We start from the raw sequence: 25,041 nt of genomic DNA on the forward strand, positions 1-25,041 counted from the left end.
CGGAGGAGGGCCTAGAGCCGCGGAGCTGACTCGACGCGACTGAGGCGCACGCGGTCCGCGCCGGCGTCGCACTGGGATTGGCCGGCCCGCGTTTTCCTCCGCCCCCCGCCCTTTGCCGGGGCCGACTTCCCGTGGGTTTTTCCGGCCCTCCAGCGTCGCTCGGGAGCGAGGGGCGGTTGGCCAGACCCGGAGCTCCCGGAGCGCGCAGCGGCCGCGGACGCTAGGAGGCCGCGCTCCGCCTCCGTTACCATGAGGCCCCGGAAAGTCTGCCTGCTTCTGCTGCTCCTGGCGCTGGCGCAGCTGCTGGTCGTTGCGGGCGCCGATGGCCCGGACGAAGGTGAGCACGAGCGCGCCGTGGGGCTGGCTGTCCTTGCGGGGACTGCAGAGCTGTGCGGGGGCTCGGGCGCTGCGACCCCGGCTGGCGGGCTTCCGCGCCGTCCGCCCCAGAACTAGCGACGGGCGCCGAGCCAGGGGCAAACTTGGCGGAGTTGAAGGGGCGGGGGTGGTGGCACTGGCTGGATCGCTTTGGGGCTCCCGGGAGGAAGGCTGCTTGGGCTCCGACTCCCTGGAAGCCCCCTGTCACCCGAGGCTTGGAGAGGGCTGCAAAGCGCCTTTTTTGCAGCTGGCTCCTTGGCCCTAATTTGCTGATTTTCCTCAGGTTCAGGCTGAGTCTCCAAGCGAACACGCCCAGGGAGTGGGAAGGGACAGGGAGCCACTGTAGAGAAGGGGCGAGGGCGTGAAGAACCAAGCGCGAGTTCTTTGGAGCAGCAAGCATTTTACTTCTTAAAATGTGGTCTGCAGATTTGAAAATGATTAATCCAAAGACGCTGGTTCGAGGGAGAAAGGGATGGCTTGGTTTGCGCCTTTTGTTTACTTTGTGCCAGTCCCTGCACGGGGTTTTGGGAGAAAAAGATGGTGAGTGTGGTCCCTGCTTATGAAGCGCGCACTCCAGCGGAATAATAACAGCTACTGGTCATGGTTCCTGCATTTTTCTTCGAAATCAGCTAACTGCAACCATAAGAGACCTCTGAAGATTAGGAAGTACTAGTTAAGAAAAGGTCCTCATTCTTAGAGAATAGTATCCCGGTACTGGTCTTAACCTTCTCTCTCTGCCCAGACTTTTAATCACTAGCTTTTTAACCTACTCAGTTTGTTCCAATATAAATATACACTCTTTTCTAATATTAGTGTGTAGGGAAATTGTGAACTTTATACCCTTTCAAACACATTGAGTAACTTCTGTGTGGGTCACTGATTCAAAGAGAATCTTTGCCCAAATAGGAAAGGAAGTGAAAACCCATACTCGGCGAGAAAAACACCTGCTAAAAGGAACCAGATAGCGGGGCAGCTTAAAATTTGTGTCTTGAGACCTTTACCCAAATCACCTGAGTGCTTATTTAAATACAGATACCCAAAATACACTGAAGCAGAATGCAGGTGTGGGCCCCGGAATCTGCGTTTGAAGTCAGTTCTCCATTGAGACACAGGCAGAATTAACCTCGGGAGTCACAGTGAAGTTTGAGGACCAGTGTGGGTGGAAGGTGCTTTTTGGAACATAGCGAAAAAGTACGATAGCAGTGTCTTAAGGGTTTCGATCCAGTGATTCTGTTTTGGGGGGATTTTTGAGAGGCCTAGGAGAGTCGCTTTAGGAGCTATTAGGACCAGCAAGTTTATCCTTTGGGTCAGAGGTCACTAACACAGTAGAGTCCCTGGGAAGCAGTTGCTCCTGGGGTGAGCCTAGGAATCCCAAAGGTCATCATGGCCAAGGGCAGGCCTTCTGGGGCTTCTAGCTCCGTTTATTTATTTTTTTTATTTTTATTTTTTTGGAGACAAGGTCTTGCCACTGTTGCCCAGGTTGGAGTGCAGTGTCATAATCTTGGCTCACTGCAGCCTCAAACTTCTGGGCGCATAGGCTCCTCCTGCCCCAGCCTCCCAAGGAGCTTGGACCGCAGGTGCTCACCACGCCTGGCTAATTTTGTTGTTGTTGTTGTTGTTTGTTTTTGAAAGCACCAAGCTATGGACTGGCTAATTGGTTTTTTTTTTTTTTTTTTTTTTGAGTAGAGATAGGGTCTCGCTATGTTTCCCAGGTTGGTTTCGAACTTATTTGAAGCAGTCCTCCCGCCTTAACTTCCCAGTGTTTGGGATTACAGGCGTGAGCCACGGTGTGGGCTTACCTTGACCGCTTCTCATCCCCGAGGATGTGCCTCGGCCCTTATTGTCAAAGCCTAGAGTCACAGATTACCTGTCCAACAGATTTATTTCAGGGCTGCACTACCCCACCCCTCAAATGTTTCAAGTCTTGAGGCTTTTTGTTTGTTTCCTTTTTGCTTCTGTTACATTTTAAATTCAAGCAGCTCAGTGGTGTCTAGGCACCCAAATGCCATCCTTCCCCCAACACGGTTACTAAATACACCGTAAGTCCTGATGGCTTAAGCCTCAGGTTGCATGGCTTTCTGTGTCTCAGGTTAGAAGGTGCCCGTGCTCTACACATCCTTCCTGCTAAAATAGGAAAGGAAAATATTCTGATCCTGTTTGTTGTCTGCTTTTTTGTGGGATTGGTTTGTTTAGATTTAAAAGTAAGTGGAAATTCACCTGTGTTTCATGCTAAGGAACTGTTAAACTTCCCTCCTCTTTTCATTCCTGAGACATAATTATTTTCAGAGCCATAAAATGGAAAATCTAAATGATTCCACCAAAAACTTTGGGTGTATTGAGAAGAAAATCTAATGTGACAATATAGCATAGCAGTTAAGTGGTCAGGACCCTCCGCTAAGTAGCTTTGTGATCCTTGGACAGGTGACTGAAGTTCCCTGCATCTCAATTTCTTCATCTGCAAAGTGTAATGTGACCTGTAATACAATCTGCCTTATGGGGTGAAGTGGCGTCTTTAAGAGCCCAGCACGATGCCTGGTGCATATAATAAATATCAGCTGTAATGATACCATAGCTCACAACACAGTTCTTGTTTCTGTGTTTAGTAGAAACTCTTCAATATTGGCTGGATGGTAGTTTAGGAAGCTGTCTCAGGCACTTCTCTGGTGGAGATAAGAGAGTGATCAGCTGAGGATGGAGAGTGAGGACATCCTGAAAGGAGCTGCCTGCATCTGGGCAGGGACCCAGTGTTGTGATCAGGTGTGCCCTGTGGGAGTGGACAGGGACTGCAGCAACCTGCTTAGATTAGGGTCCCACATTTCAGGAGGGACCTTAGCATGGACTGAGCAATGTGGAGATGAATGTGGGAGTTCATTTGTCTCATGCTGAGGAAGGCTGCACCTTTTCAGAAGGTGCTGAAAGGTTCTGGATATGTTTTCTATCCTAGAATATCCACCTTTAAAAATGAAGCCCAGTGAAAAGTGTTTCCCACTAGAATGTGGAGTGTTTTGCTTGCAGGGATGTGTGGGTTTCTGGTAGATCGGTGTCTAGAGCCAGCACCTTCCCAAATTGCAGAGGAATCAATCCTGGGCTTGTCTGTTAGCTGGGGAGGGATGGAAAGGTAGGGGCCATGCAGTTCAGAATTCTTAATTACATAGAGAATGTTCTATCATTTTGTTTATCCTTTAGAAAGGTAATGGAATTCTTTTCTTTTCTTTTTTTTTTTTTTTTTGGTAAGACAGAGTCTCACTCTGTTGCCCAGGCTGGAGTATAGTGGTGTGATCTTGGCTCTCTGTGACCTCTGCCTCCTGGGTTCAGGTGATTCTCCCTCCTCAGCCTCCTGTGTAGCTAGGATTACAGGCACGTGCCACCACGCCCAGCTAATTTTTGTATTTTTAGTAGAGATGGGGTTTTGCCACGTGAGCCAGGCTGGTCTCAGATTCCTGACCTCAGGTGATCTGCCTGCCTTGGCCTCCCAAAGTGCTGGGATTACAGGTATAATCCATCGCAACTGGCCAAAATTCATTTTTTAAAAGGGTCAAGAAATAAGTTGCCTCTTAGGAATGCTGTGTCCCATGGTGGCTAGTCAGCTCCCACTTAATCATGAGAACTCTATCACTCAGTAGTGTTGAGAGCCTACTTGAGGCTGACCATAGGTAAGAGCACATCTGGAAAGGAGTTGCCTATGTGGTCATGTTTTAGGCCTCTTCACTACAGAGCTGTGCACTGAGCCAATTATTGAGTTTCCCTTCCTCTCCTAGCTGTGATTCCCAGCTGGAAGAGTAGATTAAGTTCCCCAGTGCTTTATTTCTGACCTTCCTCCAGTCTTCCCCTCTGTTTGCAAGTAACTTTGACTCTTACTGGGCAGAGCAGCTAGGTAGTGAGAGTGGATACGGATGGCCCCAAAGCCCTACCTAACTGCCAGCCAGGGGCCCGTGTGAACACAGCATGGTGCCTACTGGCCCTGACTGGAGCAGAGAAACTGCAGAACATCTCGGCATCAAGTCCCCAGGTCATTTTGGATGGACTCTCAAGTGAGGTGCCTTTTGGAAGGCCACTGTGACTAGGGTCTCACAGGTCAGCCTAGTTCTCAGCCCTTTCCTCACAGGACTGCTGTAGGCGGGATCCCTTTGCCTAGGGCAGAGACCGCTGGCAGCCTCTAATTCACAAGGATGGGGGCAGATAGTGTGTGCTGCCAGTCAGAAGTAGAAGGGGCTTGGGTCTGATGTGAGTGTGAAAAAACAAGCTGTTTAAAAAACATTTTTTTAAAAATGGCAAAAATCCCAATTACTTTTGTGCCAACCTAATATTTGGGCTTAGTCTTAGTTAATGACATCAGAGCAAGATGTTTATCCTCACGTGGTTCTTTCAAAGACACAGGTAAATAAGTGGTGGGCAAGATTTTCCAAATAGCCCAGAGCAGAGGTTCTTTTCTTTTTTCTCCCTCTTAGGGGTCTAGAATGATCTGAAAAGGGAGACCAGCAAACCTTCGGAACATTGGGTTGCCCTCTCCTCCTTTGGGAGATGCCAGCCTGGCCCCTGCCTGTGCCGTCAGACACACACAATCCTGAGACCCCAGAGTGGGAGGTGGGCCTGCGCCCAGGCTGGCTTCCTCTGCCACCTGCACTTCTAACACTGCCTCGGGAGTTCCTGCTGTGGAGGGAGAGGTGGCAGGCAGAGGCTCATCTCAGATTGGTGGGTTTGCTTTTGGCATTTTAGAGCTGTTTCTCCCTCCCCCGACAAAGGAGGAGCTTAGGCCTGAAGTTGGAACAGGAATGTGCAAGTCAGGAAAAGCTGTGGGATGCTTAAAAGGAAAAGGGCCGAGCGGGGGTGACTGATGTGCTGGTGGGCTTTCTTGTTGGCGTTTTTGTATGTTTACAGATTGGTAAATGTTGACAGTGATGAGCAAAGCTGCCCCCCTCCCCCTGCCCCACGCAGACCCAAGGAGTGGGCTGGAGGAGCAGAGGGCAGCACGGCCATGTGGGGCGGGTGCAGGCTGCCTCCAGTCCAAGTAGCCACAGAGTCCACGCAGGGTTCCTTCATCAGAGTTGATGAGCCCCAGGAGTTCAGGGATCCCGGGAGCAGGTTTCAGGCCCTGACCTCACCCACAGGCCCAAACAATAACTAGCAGTGTTGATTTACCTCCTGGGACACATCTCCAGAAAAGAGTAATTGGCCCCTGGAAACATTCTGGCTTCAGCGTTAATGAAATTACCATGCTTACTGTGCCCAGTTCTGTTTACTGGTATGATAGTAGCCAGAGAACCTGGTTAATAAAAACAGCATTTCCATCTTCTTTGTATCTGTGGTTTGGCAAAAAAAAAAAAAAAAATTAAATTGAACCTCAAACAAGTAAATATACACAATTTCTCACATTCTAGGAAGAAAACTTAGCTTCCAAACAAAGGTATAATTTTTGATACATGTTGGCCTCATCAGTTTCTATGTTTGTCATCCCAAAATAACTTCTGCCCCGGAGATTACTCAGAGGTGCCTTTATAAGTTAAATGTGATTCCTCACCCTCTTCCCCTTCACCCTTGAGCCCTCAAGGATTATAAAATCCCAAAGGCTGTTTTTTATGGGTATGAGGTAAAATGCCACCCCCTTTCAGAAATGGAATTAGTATTCCGTCCTCTGCAATGAAGAGTCAAGATTGAGTACTCATTTCCTGTTTGTAGTCTTTTGGGGCCAAGCAGGTAATTTGTTCATGGGAGGTATTCCTGAGGCCCTGCGTGTGGAAAGCATACAGGGTGAGGAGGAGGAGGCACATCAGCGAGCAATAATCTTGAACAGAGACAAGCTGGGGGGATGGTGAAATGCAGTGCCCCTGAAACTCAGAGTGTGGGATGTAGAGAGTGGAGCCCGAGCTACAGGACTGAGGCCTGGGAAGATTGTAGAGGGTGGTACAGGGGAGTAGGGAGGAGGTGGCCAATGCTGAGACTCTCTGGGCTCAGGGCAAGGTTTGCAGAGCAAGGCAGGGGGCCCTGACTCTGGAAGGGTAACCTGTCCTGCCCTCCAACTTCTGCTGGGACATTTGGACTTTATATTCTAAAGCTGTGGTTTTCAAATACTATTTAGCTATGACCTCCCTCTGAATGAAATTTTAAGTGGCAAACTTAGAATTGCTGGCATGAGGGAGGCCTGATGTCACCAGCCAGTCACGTGGTGGGCGCCCCAGGGACCTCCTAAGACTCATGACACATTCCAAAGCGTATGGGTTTTAGGAAAGTTTTAAGGAGAGCCACCACCAGATTTCTAACCAGTCTGGGCATTTTCCACTCAGATTCTTCTAACAAAGAAAATGCCATTGAGGATGAAGAGGAGGAAGAGGAGGATGATGAGGAGGAGGAAGATGACGACTTGGAAGTTAAGGAAGAAAATGGAGTCTTGGTCCTAAATGATGCAAACTTTGATAATTTTGTAGCTGACAAAGACACGGTGCTGCTGGAGTTCTATGCTCCGTGGTAAGGACCGCATTCTAATTCCTGCAGGTGGACAAGCGCTGTGCTCCGTGCACTCAGCCCGTCACCAGGTCATCCAAACCCCGGGGGGTGGCAGTGTCTGGGTGCAGGAACTTGCACTCTAGCTATAGGAATGCTGGGAGCTCAGTCGTTCTACCACTTTGCGTTGAACGACCGGTGAGCCAGCCCTCATGGAAGGCATTGTCCTCTTGTCTCAGTCCAGTGGGTTAAAGATGAATACATCCTCTGATGGTCACAGCTGGGGGACGGGCATTTAACAAGCAGCAATCACACAGAGCCCTCTGTTGGTAACAGACACGTCCTTGTTACAGATTCTGCCCCAACCTGTCTCAGGCCACCCTCCTTCCTCTTCCGTCAATGGCTGGTGCTCAGGCAGCTGCTCCAAGCGCAGGCTGTTGGCCTGTGTGGTGGCGTTTTTACTACACAACAGGCCCTGTGGGGGACCAGTCAGGCATCCTCACTTCTTTTGCTGTCATTACCCCTCCTGGTACAATCCATTAGAGCTCTCATGTTCCTCTCCTCCCTTAGCTCTCCTCTGCTGTTCTGTATCTCATGACTCCTGCTTTGCTTTTCTGTCTCCTGCTCTCCCTGTTTCACTTCTGAGACCAAATAGTCAGAATATACTCACTTTTGTCCAGTGCCTGAGGGTCAAGCATAGCACAAGTGTTTTTTATAAAACATCTAGATAGGCCGGGTGTGGTGGTTCATGCCTGTAATCGCAGCACTTTGGGAGGCCAAGGCAGGCAGATCACTTGAGACCAGGAGTTTGAGACTAGCCTGGCCAACATGGTGAAACCCCGTCTCTACTAAAAATACAAAAATTAGTCAGGTATGGTGGTGCACACCTGTAGTCCCAGCTACTCGGGAGGCCAAGGCAGGAGAATTGCTTGAACCTGGGAGGCGGAGGTTGCAACTGGCTGAAATCATGCGACTGTACTCCAGCCTGGGCGACAGAGCAAGATTTTTGTTCCCCCAAAAAATCTAAGTAATCCTTTTAACATATCTATGAGATTATTCCTCTTTCCATAAATTATCAGATTTCATCCTTTTTGGTTCAGAGATCCTTTAACACTCTTAAAAACTGAGGACCTCGAAGAGCTTTATGTGGGTCATGTTTATCAATATTTACCATATTTGAAGATAAAACTGAGAAATTTAAAAAAAACCTTTTTTTGAGACAATTTCACTCTTTTACCCAGGCTAGAGTACAATGGCATGATTTCTGATCACAACCTCCACCTCCTGGGTTCAAGCGATTCTCATGCCTCAGCCTCCCGAGTAGCTGGATTACAGGTGCCTGCCACCACGCCCAGTTACTTTTTGTATTTTTAGTAGAGACAGAGTTTCAGCATGTTGGCCAGGCTGGTCTTGACCTCTTGGCCTCAAGTGATCTGCCTGCCTCAGCCTCCCAAAGTATTTTTTGTAAAGATGGAGTTTCTCCATGTTGACCAGGCTGATCTGAAACTCCTAGGCTCAAGTGATCTGCCCACCTCAGCCTCCCAAAGTGTTGAGATTATAGGCGTGAGGCATGGTGCCAGCCAAAGACTGAGGTTTAGATGTTGAAAGCATTTGCCTAGGGCAGAGCTGGAATTTAAACCTAGACCTGTTTGACTTTGAACATCTTTATGTTTTGTTGTGTCTCTCTTAACTGCAGATATTTCTAAAAGTTCTCATTTTTGTGTTTTGGTCCATTTTGTGTTGCTGTAACAGAGTACCTGAGACTGGGTGATTTATAAGAAAAGAGATTTATTTCAGTCACGGTTCTGCCAGCTGGGAAGTATAAGAGCATGGTGCCAGCATCTGCTCAGCTTCTGGTGAGGGCCTCATGCTGGTTCCACTCCTGGCAGTAAGTGGAAGGAGAGTGGGCACGTACAGAGATCACATGGTGAGGAGGAAGCCAAGCTTGCTCCCTTTTTTTTTGAGATTTGCTCTTGTTGCCCAGGCTGGAGCGTGGGCAACACTCTTGTCTTTGGCAACCTCCGCCTCCAGGTACAAGCGATTCTCCTGCGCCTCAGCCTCCCAAGTAGCTGGGATTACAGACGCCCACTCCTACACCCAGCTAATTTTTTATATTTTTAGTAGAGACAGGGTTTCACCATGTTGGCCAGGCTGGTCTCAAACTCCTGACTTCAGATGATCCACCTGCCTCAGCCTCCCAAAGTGCTAGAATTACAGACATGAGCCACCGTGCCGGGCCATGCCAAGCTCTTTTAAGCTACATTCCTGAAAGTGCATTTACCTATTCATGAGGGATCCACCCTTATGACCTAAACCCTTCCCACTAGGTCCCACCTCCCAACACTACCACATTGGGGATCAGATTTCAACATTGTGGTGTGGACAGACCACATTCAAACCCTAGCAGTCTGTATCATTGGATTTAACTCTCCATAGGTACACTTAATGTTTTTCCTCTCCCTAATCTGATTGTTAGGTGTGGACATTGCAAGCAGTTTGCTCCAGAATATGAAAAAATTGCCAACACATTAAAGGATAATGATCCTCCCATTCCTGTTGCTAAGATCGATGCAACCTCGGCGTCTATGCTGGCCAGCAGGTTTGATGTGAGTGGCTATCCCACCATCAAGATCCTTAAGAAGGGGCAGGCTGTAGACTACGAGGGCTCCAGGACCCAGGAAGGTGAGCTGGTACCTGAGCTGGTGGAGGAAGAACTCCTTCCCCCAGGAACAGAAAGTGCAGGGAATGGGAATTTGGGTAATAGAGGAAGAAAAGTTGAGGGTACCAGGGACTGACTTTCTTAGGAGCCCTAGCCCTCTGGAATGTTTGCTTGTTCTTGGGGCAGCAAAAGGCATCTTTACATTTCAGACTCTGCAACTCAAGATTTGGTCAGGGGTGTTAAGAAATGGGCCAGACACGGTGGCTCACACCTGTAATCCCAGCACTTTGGGAGGCCAAGGTGGCTGGATCACTTGCGGTCAGGAGTTCAAGACCAGCCTGACTAACATAGTGAAACCCTGTCTCTAAAAATACAAAAATTAGCTGGGTGTGGTGGCTCATGTGTGTAATCCCAGCTACTTGGGAAGCAGAGGCAGGAGAAGTGCTTGAACCTGGGAGGTGGAGGTTGCGGTGAGCTGAGATTATGCTATTGCACTCCAGCCTGGGTAACAGAGTGAGACTCTGTCTCACAAAATAAATAAAGGCGGGGTGCGGTGGCTCATGCCTGTAATCCCAGCACTTTGGGAGGCCGAGGTAGGTGGATCACGAGGTCAGGAGATCGAGACCATCCTGGCCAACATGGTGAAACCCCATCTCTACTAAAATACAAAAAGCTAGCCAGGCATGGTGGCACTCACTTGTAGTCCCAGCTACTTTGGAGGTTGAGGCATGGGAATTGCTTGAACCCGGGAGGCAGAGGTTGTAGTGAGCTGAGATCGCACCACTGCACTCCAGCTTGGTGACAGAGCACTACTCCATCTCAAAAAAATAAATAACTAAAAAACAAGAGCTGTTAGGAAATGACATCAGAGGCCAGGGTTCTTGGTTGCGGTCTAGAGCAGTGATTCTTAATGTTTAGCAAGCATCAGTCACCTGGAGGGCTTGTTCAGATTGCTGGGCCCCAGTCCCAGATTTTCTGATTCAGTACATTTCAGCCCAGATACAGCACAAGTCAGGCCAGATAATCTGCGTTTCTTACAGGCATGCAGGGCTCACCATTGCTACCAGCTCAAACCCATGTGCTGAGAACCACAGGTGCAGAGAGCCACATCCAGGGGTGGATCCCTGCCTGGCTCACATTAGCCACACATAAATTTTATTAAGTAAATGAACCAATAAAATCATGATATCCTTTAGCAAGGGCATATCTCTCTTAGTCACTGGCACAAAAAAAAAAAAAAGATGAGGCTGCATTTTTCCCTTCCCAGTGTGGAGTAGAGGAAAGAACATTCAATACACTTCTGGTCTTTCTAAGATAGGCCTGTGTTCTGGACGAGTGCCATCCCCTTGCCAGGCCTCGGCTTCTCATCTGTAGAGCATGGTGTCAGTTGGATGTGGTCTGAGATCACATCTCCGAGGTGGTGTGAGAAGCTCTCCTCTGCTCCTTTAAGCAGTGGATTGTGAGGTACACAAAGAAAATGGAGTCACTTGCGTTGATATTTAGTGTTATATTTTATTTGTTGACTAGGTAATATGTTTATATACTTGGTAATTCAAAGAGGTAGACTAATGAATAGTCTTTCTTCCCTGAACCTGGGTGATCTAGCTCCCCTCTAAGAAGGTACTAGTGTAACAGGTTTCTTCTGTGTTGTTCAGAGATATTTTGTATACTTAAAAGCATGTGTGTATGTGTGAGCGTTTTTTTTTTTTTAAGACGGAGTCTTGCTCTGTGCCTCAGAATGGAGTACAGTGGTGCAGTTTTGGCTCATTGCAGCCTCCGCCTCCTGGGTTCAAGCAATTCTTCTGCCTCAGCCTCCTGAGTAGCTGGGATTATAAGTGCATGCCACCATGCCTGGCTTTTGTATTTTTAGTAGAGGCGGGGTTTTACCGTGTTGGCCAGGCTGGTCTTGAACTCTTGGCCACCCATGACCCACCCATCTCAGCCTCCCAAAGTGCTGGGATTACAGACATGAGCCACCACTCCTGGCCTGAAAGTTGAGTACTTCTGTTGTTGCAAAGTAGATAGGCATATGTGTTTGGATGTCTGTGGCCAACGTGTGACTGTGAGAGACATGGCCATTTTGGAACCTTTAGAGCAGTGTATACTATGTTTTGGTAAATGGGCCTCCTACGTGTTAACTGGCTCAGAACCCCTGAGTGTGGGCTAGGGGCAGGGGCCAGACACTTCATGCTGTGAATGCACAGAGGAGGTGCTTGTCATGTTTCAGTTTGAAGACTGCAGCTTTGCAGAAGTGGTTTTAGATTTGGCTTCTTGGTAGATTCTACAGTGGGGAAAAAGAGCGACAGTTTGCAGCCACTGGTCCTAAGAACTGCTTGGCACATTTTTTGTATGAATATATTGTTCCAATCCTGGAATTCATTTCTGGGAAGATGAGGTCACAGATGAGCATTTTTAAAAAGCCTTCTCAGGTAATGCCACTGCAGCCTGAGCAGTGGGAGCTACTGCTCCTCTTTTAACTTTTCCTTTTTTTTTTCTTTTTTTTGCACACATCTTACAAGGTATGTAATATAGTAACATTAGATGTGAATGACTAAAGATGTATACATTTTGTATGTGTTAAGGAGATGCCCACAATTGTATCCATAGGCATATGTAATCATGGTGGTAAAGGAAGTCTTGATCATCGGTAAGTCTTAGGCCATCTGGCGAGGTCTGCAGGCTGTGGAGATGCGATGGACAATGTTGGGAAACAGCAAATTTTCTGTCTCTCAACTGTATCCCCAAAACTGCAGAGATGCGGCCGGGTTTTAGGAAATTGGACATCTGTTCTTGTGGGCCCCGACACTTGCTTTTTTTCCCCCTCCCTATCTGCTTCTGGAGGGAGGTGAAGCGCCTGCCATTTCGGGCCTTGTGTGCTCAGTCTTGTTTGGTTTCTTTCAGAAATTGTTGCCAAGGTCAGAGAGGTCTCCCAGCCCGACTGGACGCCTCCACCAGAAGTTACGCTTGTGTTGACCAAAGAGAACTTCGATGAAGTTGTGAACGATGCAGATATCATTCTGGTGGAGTTTTATGCCCCATGGTAAGGTGATGTCAGGCCCTTCCTGTATTCGGTACCCTTCTGGGCACTAGGTGTGGGGTGGCAGGCGCAGACAGCAGGCCCCTGCCCATGAGGCAGGAACAGCAGAGGAGCAAGGTGGGCGTGAGTTGCAGACCAGGTTTGAGGCGCCAGGTCTTCTGGAAGAAGCGTAGCTGTAAGGGAACTGTTGGGGGAGTGGATGTGGAAGGAGCTGCCAAGTAGTTCATTCTTGGGGGTGGAGAAGGGACCCAAAGGAAAGAAGATGGCAGAAAGAAAGGTGGCTGGAGTGGGAGCGAGTACAGCGGCTGGTCTGAGCTGCCCAACTTGGGGAACTGAGGTGGCTGCTTCGTAAGGAGGGGAGGGGAGGGAAGGGAGGCATGACTGGGTGTGTGTGGATAAGCCGGGAGCACTCAGAGTAGAGCGGAAGAAAGACAGTTTGAGGGAGAGGGGAGCCTAGCTCCAGGAGAGACCATCTGCCTTCCCAAGAGACGGCCCAGTGTACTGTTTATCTTGGTGACTTTGTGGTGGGTCACCTATGGTTCTAATTCCTGAGCAGTCCTGGTATGTCTAACCATTAGTCCAACAAGAACTGCCTCAGGTGGGTGTGTTCTGTAGTGAGTCCCAGGAGAGCCAGTAGGAGAGGAAGCTGTTGGGCCTAGAACCAGCAGGTGGGGGCCATGGCTGATGAACAGGCCAGGGGGTGGGTCACTTTCTGCACAGTGGGGTCAGGTTTAGGACCAGGATATCCTTGTTCCAGCAATGCCTGGATAAGCCCAAACCTGAAGTTAAGGATTCTGCGGCAGAAACTTGGGAGTTGTTGGGTGTACAGATGAAAAGAGAAGACAGATGGGTGGTTAGAGAAGGAAATGGGCTGGAAGAGAAGGAAGGAAGCGTCTGGGACACACGGGGCATCCTCCAAACCCCCCTGTGATGCTGGGAGATACAGGTCCTTGTTTTGCTACACATGGGGCCCTGGCCTGATGTGTGAGAGGGAGAGTGGCAGCTGCACGTCTTACTGGCGGGCTGCTTTGTGGCTTGCTCAGGAGCCAGATTGCTGCACAGCACACGCTCAGCATGTACTGCGAGTTCCCTGATCTGGTTTATGATGCCTCGGAGGATGATTACCATTTATTCACAAACAGTTTTTTGGTCTTTTGATGTGTTTTGTGTGTGTGTGTGTTGTGAGAGGTTGTTCGTTTTTTTGTTTTGTTTTCTGAGATTTTTTGAGATAAGGCCTTGCTTTGTCACCTGGGATGGAGTACAGTGGCACCATCATAGTTCACTACAGCCTGGGCTCAAATGATTGTCCTGCCTCAGCCTCCCTAGTAGCTGGGACCACAGATGCGTGCCACCATGGCTAGCTAATTTAAAAAATATTTTTAGAGAGATGAGATCTCGTTATGTTGCCCCGGCTGGTCTTGAACTCTTGGTCTCAAGTCACCCTCCTGCCTCAGCTTCTGGAAGCACTGGGATTACAGGAATGAGCCAGTGCCAGCCAGCAAATGGTTTTGAAGTTGCAGGATGCACCCTTTAATTCATTTGGGTGTCCTAAAGACTTTGATAAGACAGTGTGTGTCAGACCCCAGTTGGGTGTAATTTTTTTTTTTTTTTTTGAGATGGAGTCTTGCTCTGTCACCCAGTTGGAGTGCAGTGGTGTGATCTCAGCTCATTGCAACCTCTGCCTCCTGTGTTCAAGCAATTCTCCTGTCTCAGCCTCCTGAGTAGCTGGGATTACAGGTGCCTGCTACCATGTCTGGCTAATTTTTATATTTTCAGTAGAGACGGGGGTTTTGCCATGTTGACCAGTGTGGTTTCAAACTTAAAACCTCAGGTGATCTGCCCACCTTGGCCTCCCCAAGTGCTGGGATTACAGGTGTTAGCCACTGCGCCTGGCTAGTTCTTGTGGGCGATGGGCTGTGTGACGCAGTCCCGACTCCAGGGGACTCTCCCTCATCTCCTCCCTGGGTGGTCTGTGTCAGTGAGGGTCTGTGACGGTCTTCTGTTCTCCATGACTCTGTTCCTGTTACCTGGACCTGCCAACACTCCCCTCACCCCACCTTCTGTGGGCTCTTGGCTAATTCCTTGCTTTCCCTTGGACCCCAGTTCTACTGCTCCTCCCTCTCTGAAGCCATCTGTGACATATCCTTGCTGGCTCCCAACTCCCCAACCAAGTCGTCTTCCTTAACACCCTGTCTCTCTTGGTCTTTCCCATGTATTCCCCTGTGTCACAGTTACTAACATCCTGTCTGAGCGTGTCCTGTGCGTGTGTGTATGCATGCCCTGCCCCCAGTGTGAATGCCATGGGATGAAGCCTGTGTCTGTCTTGCAGGAGGGCCTGAGGACCTAAGGGTCTAGGAGGCATTCGGAGGTTTACTGGGTGTGGCCAGGTGACTGGGGAGCACAGGATGGGTTTCTGCAGCTCACTTAGCTAGAAAGTGAGTCCACACTAGAATGAGCCCTTGACAAACCAGTTTCCTCTTGGAAGGTGTGGACACTGCAAGAAACTTGCCCCTGAATATGAGAAGGCCGCCAAGGAGCTCAGCAAGCATTCTCCTCCAATTCCCCTGGCAAAGGTCGACGCCACCGCAGAAACAGACCTGGCCAAGAGGTTCGATGTCTCTGGCTATCCCACCCTGAAAATTTTCCGCAAAGGAAGGCCTTTTGACTACAATGGCCCACGAGAAAAATACGGTATGGCCACTCACTTCTCTCCCACCACAGTGGGGAAGGGAAGGTCCCTGGCAGGAAGCTGTTCTGGAAGGTGCTGGGAGCTAGCAGGTGTGGGCTGTGGGAGGTGAGCAGTTCTGAGGGTCCCTGCTCAGGCGTGTGCCCCGCTCCCAGGAATCGTTGACTACATGATTGAGCAGTCTGGCCCTCCCTCCAAGGAGATTCTGACCCTGAAGCAGGTCCAGGAGTTCCTGAAGGATGGAGACGACGTCATCATCATTGGGGCCTTTAAGGGGGAGAGTGACCCAGCCTATCAGCAGTACCAGGATGCTGGTGAGTTGTGGTCCTTTGGGCTGAACAAAATGTGCATGCCCTGGGCCGTCGGTTGTCGCCTGGTTTTGTAGAAATCTCCTGGGACATCGTTTAGGGGGTAGTTTGATGAGCTACCTGTGGGAATAAGCTTCCCATTCTGGGGTTGGTGCTGGGGCTGGAGCTGGAGCTGGAGATGAGTCCCCTGTGGCCCTCCTGGCCTCGGTGCAGGGGAGGGGCACAGTCAGACTGGTCCCAGCTCCATGTCTGCCTTCCACAGCCCGAGCCCTTCTGCCAGAGGGAAGGTCTTCAGGCTGTGAAGTACAGGTTTCTGAATCAGACTGGCTTTCAAGTCCTGGCTCTTCCAGTTATTATCACTGTGACCACGGGCAATGACTCTGTTAGCCTGGTGGTCTCTTGCCCAAGGTGGTGGTCTTTCCGAGAGGTTATTAAATCGAGATAATGCAGATGAAATGCTTAGCAACGTGCCTGATAATGCTAAGTACGTAATAAATGCTAGTCTTGCTAGCCTGAGGAGTAAAATCACTACGAACAGCTGTCAGCAGTAGCGTTCTGCGAGGGTAGGGGCCCAATCCTGACATCCATCATCAGCCTAGGTCTGGCTCCTGATGCCTGGGGACAGGTGTACTCAGGGTCCTCACCATCTGTATCAATGTCTTCTGAGTGCCACCCTCTCCCCCTCCACCAAAACCAGCTTGACTTTCTGTGTTAAGTACTGATTATAATCTTTCAAATGCACAGCTTGCCATTTAGTGCTAATCTGGTGCTGTACAATTACAACTGTGCATATGTCAAATGCAGATTAATGTTGTATAAAACCAGTAGAGCTAAGTTCCCTTCGTCTGTTAATTAGGTGGCCTTGTTATTCACTCGTAACTCGTCAGGAAGAAACTTGCAGAAGGAAACCCCAACCCACTCAGGGTTATGGGCAGCAGGGGAGTCTCCAGCCCCAAGTCTGACTGCAAGTTAACTCGCATTGATGTGCATACAAATCCCTGCGGAATTTGTTAAAATGCAGGTTCCAGTGCAGTGAGTCTGGCAGGCCTGGCACCGCATTCCAAGGAGTCAGAGAGTCAGGGTCTGTGATTTGGCATGGGCAGGTTTAGGGCTACAGATGGGGCAAGAGTCACTGGGCCTGCTATGCCTGTCTGCTTATGAAAAAGGTCTTTGGGCCCTGAGAGAGGGGATAGCCCCAGGGACACAGGTGTTCACAGACAGGCTGGCAGGGCTGGAGCAGAGAGGCTGGCTGGTGGGATGAAAGGGTCTGTGATTCTGGGGGGCGGGAAGTGAAGTTCTTGGTGCGAGTCTGTCTCTGCCTGAAGCCAACTGACTATAAATCCCGGGGAAACCTGGAGGCTTAGAACAGGCGCCATCTTAGATAGATGGGGCATTATTTATTTTGAGACCAGGCTCTCACTCCAGTTGCCCAGGCTGTACTACAGTGGCGTGATCTCAGCTCACTGCAGCCTTGACCTCTCCAGGCTCAGCTCAGGTGATTCTCCCACCTCCCAAGTAGCTGGAACTACAGGTGAGTGCCACTACATCCAGCTAATTTTTTATTTTTTATAGTGACGAGGTTTTGCCACGTTGCCCAAGCTGGTCTTATACTCCTGGGCTCAAGTGGGTGAATTACAGACATGAACCACAGCACCCAGCCCATGTGGCCTTAGTGGATTTTAATGCTCCTGTTATAGAGAAGTACCTGCAGCTCGGAAGGTTAATAACTAACAAGCCTAAAGCTACACAGTTAGTAGGTCACAGAATTATGATTTGGATCTAAGTCCACCTGACTCTGAAAGCCACAAGCTTATCCAGGCTGTTCCTCCATCCCCTGCCTTCCCAAAAACATGGTTTACCATCTCTGCCATGTGTGTCCTATAACCCGATTGGGAGTCACAAACCTCTAGTCCAAGAGCCTTTCAAGGGTAGAGTGACACCAGTGTTTAAATCTCAAGAGTCGGCCCAGGATGAGTTTGGATGCCCTGGGGAGGAGAATGGGGAGAGACTGAAGGTGTGTTTATCTGTAGGATCTAGGGTAGGGGTTGACACTGTGGGCCATGCACCCAGTCCGGCCATGGCCTGTCTTTGTGTGTGACATCTCACTGGAACACAGCTTCATTTGTTCACACCCTGTCCAGCTGCTTTCGCCCTGCAGCAACAGAGTTAAGCAGTTGCAACAGACAACGTGGTCCTTCGAGCCGAAACTACTCACTCTCTAGTCCTTCTCAGAAAGTTCGCCCAGCCCTGTTGTAAGGTGTCCTCAGACCGTGGGGTTTCATCATGCGTTTTCACAGATTTAGGTAAAAGTATCTTTAGCTAAAGAACTTCATTCGGAGCTCCAGCCCACAAACAAGCAGCCCACCAACCCACGGAGGGGAAATTTAAACCGCTACAAAGAGTGCTGGACGTGAAAACTCAACATAGGGATATAGGGCTGTGTGCTTCTCACACAGGCTCCAGAACATTCTGCCTGCCAGAGAATCTGTGCTGCTTATAGCCATCAGTAGACAGCAGGTCCTGGCAAATTGGCCCTGTTTTTCAGTGAACTCTTTTTTTTTTTTTTGAGACAGTCTTGCTCTGTCACCAGGCGCCAGGCTGGAGTGCAGTGGTGCAATCTCAGCTCACTGCAACCTCCGCCTCCTGGGTTGAAGCAGTTATCCTGCCTCAGCCTCCCGAGTAGCTGGTACTACAGGTGCACACCACCACGCCCAGCCAATGTTTGTATTTTTAGTAGAGACGGGGTTTCACCACGTTGGCCAGGATGATCTTGATCTCTTGACCTTGTGAGCCGCCCGCCTTGGCCTCCCAAAGTGCTGGGATTACAGGTGTGAGCCACTGCACCTGACCCTCTTCTTTTTTTTTTCTTTTTTTTTTTTTCTTTTTTAATATAAAGACAGGGTTTCACCATGTTGGTCAGGCTGGTCTTGAACTCCCGACCTTAGGTGATCTGCCTGCCTTAGCCTCCAAAGTGCTTCGATTACAGGTGTGAGCCACCACGCCTGGCCGACCCTCTTCTTTTTTTAATATATTTTCTCTTTGTAGAGATGGGGTCTTACCCTGTTACCCAGGCTGGTCTTAGGCTCTTGGGCTTGGCTGAGCATAGTGGCTCATGCCTGTAATCCCAGCACTTCAGGAGGCCAAGGCGGGCAGATCACTTGAGGTCAGGAATTCGAGACCAGCCTGGCCAACATGGTGAAACCCTGTCTCTATAAAAATAGAAAACATAGTTGGGCATAGTGGCATATGCCTATAGTCCCAGCTGCTCAGAAGACTGAGGCAGGAAGGAGAATTGGCTTGAAACTGGGAGACAAAGATTTCACTGAGCGGAGATTACGCCACTGCACACCAGCTTAGGTGACAGAGCCTGTCTCAAATGTATAGATGAACTAACTCCTGGGTTTCGTTATATCTGTACCAGGTTTCCAAAGACAAACGTCCTTTTAAGTGTTTAAGTTATAGGAATTGTCCACACAATTTATGGTGGTGACTTTTTTCTTTTTTCTTTGAGACTGTCTCGCTCATCACCCAGGCTAAAAGGACAGTGGCGTGATCTCGATTCACTGCAACCTCTGCCTCCCCAGTTCAAGCAATTCTCATGCCTCAGCTTCCCAAGTAGCTGGGACTACAGGCTTGTGTCACCACACCTGGCTAATTTTTGTATTTTTAGTAGAGATAGGGTTTCACCATGTTGGCCAGGCTAGTCTCAAACTCCTGGCCTCAGGTGATCCACCCACCTGGGCCTCCCAAAGTGCTGGGATTACAGGTGTGAGCCACCAAGCATGGCCTACAGTGGTCATTTTCAGAACATTTTCTTTGGCTGATGTGGGTAATAAATTAAATCTCAGATATTTAGGCAGTTTAAACAATAACATCTTATCATTCTGTTAACTTTTCAGCTAACAACCTGAGAGAAGATTACAAATTTCACCACACTTTCAGCACAGAAATAGCAAAGTTCTTGAAAGTCTCCCAGGGGCAGTTGGTTGTAATGCAGCCTGAGAAATTCCAGTCCAAGTATGAGCCCCGGAGCCATGTGATGGACGTCCAGGTGAGCAGGGCCCTCTGCCATGCCAGCCTCAGGCACCCAGCAGGCGTGAGGACTCTGCTTTGGGCCATCTCTGAGGTTTCAAATGTGGAGGTTTCGCTCTGTCTGCAGGGTCTGGAACTCCTTTTCCAGGGCCCTCTCCCCATCCCACAGGTTTTCTGCAGGTGGCCTTTGGTCTGAGTTTGCTGGAGGGACAGAGCTGGGGCTCCTGCACACCTGGCAGGTCTTGGGGCCTGGCAGAGCTCCACCTGGTTTTGCCAGAACAGTTGCTGCCAACCTTCGTCCCTCCTGACAGGCAATCACCAGTCTCCCTCCAGCACCTGTTCCACCATGGGTTTGGCCTGGGCCAGCACATGGTGCTTGGTAGAGGCCAAGCCACATTTGCTGGGGCCGCTCGGGCTGCAGGCTGCGGAGGCTACAGAGGGACGGCAGCTTTTTCTGTTTACCAGAGGGAGCTGTTGAGCTTGGTGGTGGAGTTTGCCTTTTCTTTCCACTACTGTCCTCCTGTACTTCATCCTCCTAGAGTGTGACACACTCAGCCCTATAGGGGCAGTAGGAGTTCTCAGTCCAGGGGGAGCCTGGGGCCAGTTCAGCCTCCTGAGTGCTTTAGACAGGGCCCCGCACTTCAGTGAATTGATCTCAGATTTGGAAGGATCCTAGATGTTGAGTCTGAAGCTTCTGTTTAACAGAGATTGGGCTGCAGAGAAGTGAGCTCTACCCTCCCCAACCCCTGCCCGGACCCCACAGCTCCAGGTGGGAAGCAGAGCTGAGACTGGGGTGCAAGGGCCTTTCCAGGTCCGTCCTACTGGCCCCATAGTGTCAGGATCCTGGCTGTTTGGGCTGTGGGCTCTCATGTGACCTGGAGGAAGGGGCATGACAGGACAGGAGTCCCGGGGCCCTGCACCAGAACACGCCAGTACCTTGGAGAGCACAACCTGAATCTTTCAGTCCCCCGTCCTCTGTCTCCTTTCTCAGTCTTTAGTCCTGTCGCTCCTTCTCAGGGTCTGTGCGTCCATCCCATCTGCTTCTCTGCCAACTGGAGGCTTAGGGCAGTTCTCTTCTCTAGACTCACAGTGACTGCTGCGACCCCACCCCCAGCTTCTCTTCCTTCCATCCAGAGATAAGATCCTGGGCCCAAAGAGGGGTCCTGATGAGCTTGGGGGGCCATGGATCCCAAGAATCAGACACAGCTCTGTGCGGTAGTGCATGTTCCAGGAAAGGGATCTGTGGCTTTCAGTAGATGCTTAAAGATCTGCATGGTCTTGTCTGTTGGGAACTTTGCTGCTGCTCCCAGTTCCTCTGGCATTTCCCTGCTGAGTGAAGTGCATGCAGCGCAGTGTCATGGTTAAAGACTCCACGGCCTCCTGCCACCTGGGAGATAGTCGGATCATCTGTGCCTTAGCATGGCCTCCCAGGCTCTCCTTTCCCACCTTTCCAGAACATTCCACCCTCCACTGCTGCCACACCAGGCCCTCTTTGTGCCTCGTGCCCTGTCTCAGTCTCTGCTGCCTCCTTGGGTGCCTCTGCTCCCATCCCACCAGCGGAGCCCTCCCACTCTTTAGTGCCACACAAGACCCCCTCCCTGAGTGCCCCATCCCCACAGGAGCCCTTGGGCTCATGGGCCCACCCACGACTGGCTGACTGTACAGCCTTGGGCAGGTGGCTGACCCTGCTGTGCCCACCTCTGGAGGGCAGTCTGTGGGGGACTCAAGTCCTTGTGAAGTGTGAGCCCTTGGGACACTGTGTGCACGAGCACAGCCTGCTGCCTACCTGAGCCTTCGTGCTCTCAGCACCTGCCACTGTGCACAGCTGGTCACCAGTGCTGTGTGAAATCAGAGCTGGATTCACCTGACACTAAAGCATCCCTCCCAGAAAGCTTCACGGTCCAGCTGGAATGAGCTGCATCGCTGAACCTGTCCAGGAACAGCTGCCTGGCCAGACTGTGCAGAGCCCTCTGCGGCCCAGCCTCCCTCTCCAGAGGGAGGAAGGGAGGGTCTCAGCCAGCCATCTTTGTCCAACTCCAAATTCTTTCCCCGAGGCAACACTGCTATGCTGTAGTGTGCAGGTTAAGGGGTGATTTTTCAAGACTGGACCACCTACCAGCTGCGTGAACTTGGGCCTCACTTCACCTTGTCATATGTGAAATGGGCCTCCTAGGGCTGTCCTGAAGATTGTACCAGCTAAAGGTGGAAAGTTCCACACAGCTTAGTCTGTGGTAACCCTTCCTGTCCACCAAGAGCCAGGCCTGCCTTGAGTGGTCTCTTTTTGGGATTAGTAAGCCCACACCCTCAAAGAAAGGGCCAAGGTATTTGCCTTTTCCCGAGAAGCCATCTACGGTCCACTGGAGGGAAAGGAGGAGCCATGAAGGATAATAGGAAATTACTGGGTGTGCTTGAATGGGGTCATGCCTGGGGTGTTTTGCCTCCTGAGACTGATCCCTTCAAAGTAGCCACTCGCCTGAAGTCCCTCAAACATTGTACCTAAGTACAGTGGCGGGCGGGGAGATGGTGGCCCCCTCACCTGTTCCCTCTTTGAAGCAGGGCTCCACTGAGGACTTGGCCATCAAGGACTTCGTTCTGAAGCACGCCCTGCCCCTGGTCGGCCACCGCAAGGCCTCCAATGATGCTAAGCGCTACACCAGGCGTCCCCTGGTGGTTGTCTACTACAGCGTGGACTTCAGCTTTGATTACAGAGCTGGTGAGGGACCCCCACCAAGACTTGCCGGGGGGCGGGTACGGACTCGTCCATTTAAGCGAGATGAAGCATTCAGGGAGGTGTGGCTCTATGTACATGGCTCACTCAGAAATCCCAGCCTGGGGCCCTTGTGGGTTGGTGGTTTCCCTTTTTAGCAAGAGGGGAGTTTAGATTCAAGTCCAGAGCCCTCTTGGGGTAGCTGAGACCCGGAGGAGTTCAGAGGCTGCAGAGCTGGGACTAGACCAGCCCCCGGCCTGAGGCAGCTGTGGCCATGCCACCTGGGCACAGGTCTCATGGGCCTGTTGAGCTTGCAGCTGTGGCCCACCTGCTACAAGTGGGGCTTTTCCAGAAACGCATTTCCCTCCGATCAAAGCAAATCCAGGGCTTGAGCATTGTCAGAATATTAGCGACAGCACCTGAAGCCTGACCTCGGAGTCTGAGCTGGGACTTGCTCTGTGTGGCTGCCTGGCTCACGGCCCTTGATCCCTTTCAGCAACTCAGTTTTGGCGGAGCAAAGTCCTAGAGGTGGCTAAAGACTTCCCTGAGTACACCTTTGCCATTGCGGATGAGGAGGACTATGCCGGGGAGGTGAAGGACCTGGGGCTCAGCGAGAGCGGGGAGGACGTCAACGCTGCCATCCTCGATGAGAGTGGGAAGAAGTTTGCCATGGAGCCGGAGGAGTTTGACTCCGACACCCTTCGCGAGTTCGTCACTGCTTTCAAAAAAGGTGAACTGTGGCTGGGGCTGGGATCTCCCTTCAGCTGCTGTGCCCCTCACACACAATCCAGACAGGCCGTGGGGCATCTAGTGCTCTGGCCATGGGCACAACGCTCCCACAAGTCAGCCAGAAGCCCCCTTCCACCCCTGAGGGACCCTTTGCTTCTTGTCCAGAAAAGGGTTGGGTGTGACCCAAACTCCAAGGCACCAGAACAGCTTAGAAGAAGGAACATTTGCAAGTATTTTTTTTTTTTTCTTGGCAGTTCTTCCAGTGTTTCCTTTGAAAGTGAAATAAAGATTTGGGGTCCACCTCAGGGCTTATCTAGCATCACTCAGCACCAGCATGCTAAAATTTGGGACCAGGGCCGGGGTGTGCAGAAGGGGGCATCTGAAGATGGAGCCCAGACAGGGCAAAGTCTGGGTGCGCTGAACACCCCTTCTGGCTTCGGAGCCTGACTCAAGTCTCTTCACCTTCGGCCACCTTGCTTTGCGGCTTTAAACAGAGCCTCTGTTGATCTTGGCTGAGCACATGGCCCCAGGTCCCCAGCACCAGCCACACTGTGGGCACACCATGCTGTTGTGATGTCTGTGGGTTGTCCTGGCACTTCCCCACCATGGCTCCTGGGCTCTCGGTGCTAGTGCTCACAGGACCTCCTGTTCCCTGGGCAGCAACTCTTATGATGGCCTCCCTGACAGGACCCGATGGCCCCTTAGGCTGGGGCTGGAGCCACCTGCAGCCCCTCTGCTCTTTGCAGGGACAGAGAGAGTAGAGGATAGCAGCTCGCCAGAGAAATAAACCTGTTGGGATGGGGCTTTTGGAGACAAGGCTCTTCTGTGTCACTTGCCCCTCTGGTGGCCACACCAGCCTCACTGCCTGGTCCAGAGGAGGCCCCAGAATCTTTGACCTTTTCAGCACTGACGCCCCCTCCTCTGCCTTGCTTTCCTTGGCAGGGAAACTGAAGCCAGTCATCAAATCCCAGCCGGTGCCCAAGAACAACAAGGGACCCGTTAAGGTCGTGGTGGGAAAGACCTTCGACTCCATTGTGATGGACCCCAAGAAGGACGTCCTCATCGAGTTCTACGCACCGTGGTGCGGGCACTGCAAGCAGCTGGAGCCTGTGTACAACAGCCTGGGCAAGAAGTACAAGGGCCAGAAGGGCCTGGTCATCGCCAAGATGGACGCCACCGCCAATGATGTCCCCAGCGACCGCTACAAGGTGGAGGGCTTCCCCACCATCTACTTCGCCCCCAGTGGGGACAAAAAGAACCCAGTTAAATTTGAGGGTGGAGACAGAGATCTGGAGCACTTGAGCAAGTTTATAGAAGAACATGCCACAAAACTGGGCAGGACCAAGGAAGAGCTTTGAAGGCCTGAGGTCTGCAGAGGGTGGGAGCAAGCAGACGCCCTGTGTGGCCTGTGGTCAGGGCGCCCACGCCGAGGCTGGCAGTGAATGGCAGTATCTCGGATTCCTTTTTTTTTAAATACTTCGGTATTTCACCTCATGCTCTGAATACTGAATAACCATCAGTGACTCAATAGTTTAGTCCAGATTTTTACAGAGGATACATCTATTTTTATCATTATTTGGGGTTTGATTTTTTTTTTACACCTTCTAATTTCTTTACTATTTCCTCAAAGCAGATAATTCTTCTGTGTGAAAATGTTTTCTTTTTTAATTTAAGGTTTAAAAACCCTTTGCCAAATCATGTTGATTTTGCTCTTTGTTTTTCGTTGTCTGAGGAATCATCAGTCTAGAAGATTGGACTTCTGGTGTGTGTTTCTGATTCTTCCTGTTTCGGCAGGAAGTGGGAGCTGGCACTGAGCACTCTGCCTGGGGTGCCTTTTCAGGCTGGGTGTCGGCAGGCAGTCTCCCTGCAAACCAAGGGACGTGGTCCAGGTCCAGGGTTCCCCAGAGTGGGCTCAGCTCCAGGGAGAGGCCACCCATGTGGCAGCCCCACCTCTTCAGAGCACCCAGTGCTGGATCAGAAAGGACCCTGGACTCAGACGCGGAGACTGTAGGGTGGCAGAAAAGCTAGAGTAGGCTGGTCGCAGTGGAATAAAACGTTATTAAAAATGAA

General features: G+C 50.6%; 1 protein-coding gene across 2 annotated transcripts; it reads left to right on the forward strand.

The window, feature by feature from the left end:
• The first annotated feature begins 152 nt into the window (after window positions 1-152).
• On the forward strand, window positions 153-25,041 carry PDIA4 (protein disulfide isomerase family A member 4). Of its 2 annotated transcripts, none has more exons than XM_064372424.1 (10): window positions 153-337; window positions 6,657-6,837; window positions 9,290-9,495; window positions 12,374-12,512; window positions 14,995-15,200; window positions 15,351-15,509; window positions 19,403-19,554; window positions 22,092-22,248; window positions 22,739-22,972; window positions 23,914-24,727. In XM_064372424.1, the coding sequence occupies exons 1-10, from the start codon at window positions 250-252 to the stop codon at window positions 24,327-24,329; spliced, it is 1,938 nt and encodes a 645-aa protein (XP_064228494.1). In that variant the 5' UTR covers window positions 153-249; the 3' UTR covers window positions 24,330-24,727. The 2 variants fall into 2 exon arrangements, with proteins under 2 accessions (XP_064228494.1, XP_064228497.1); XM_064372427.1 differs by having other exon boundaries at window positions 219-337; window positions 14,981-15,117; window positions 23,914-25,041.

Source organism: Aotus nancymaae, unplaced genomic scaffold, assembly GCF_030222135.1.
Source record: "Aotus nancymaae isolate 86718 unplaced genomic scaffold, 86718_ANA_hifiasm-v0.15.2.pri h1tg000002l, whole genome shotgun sequence".
In the NCBI taxonomy this organism is placed as follows: Eukaryota; Metazoa; Chordata; class Mammalia; order Primates; family Aotidae; genus Aotus; species Aotus nancymaae.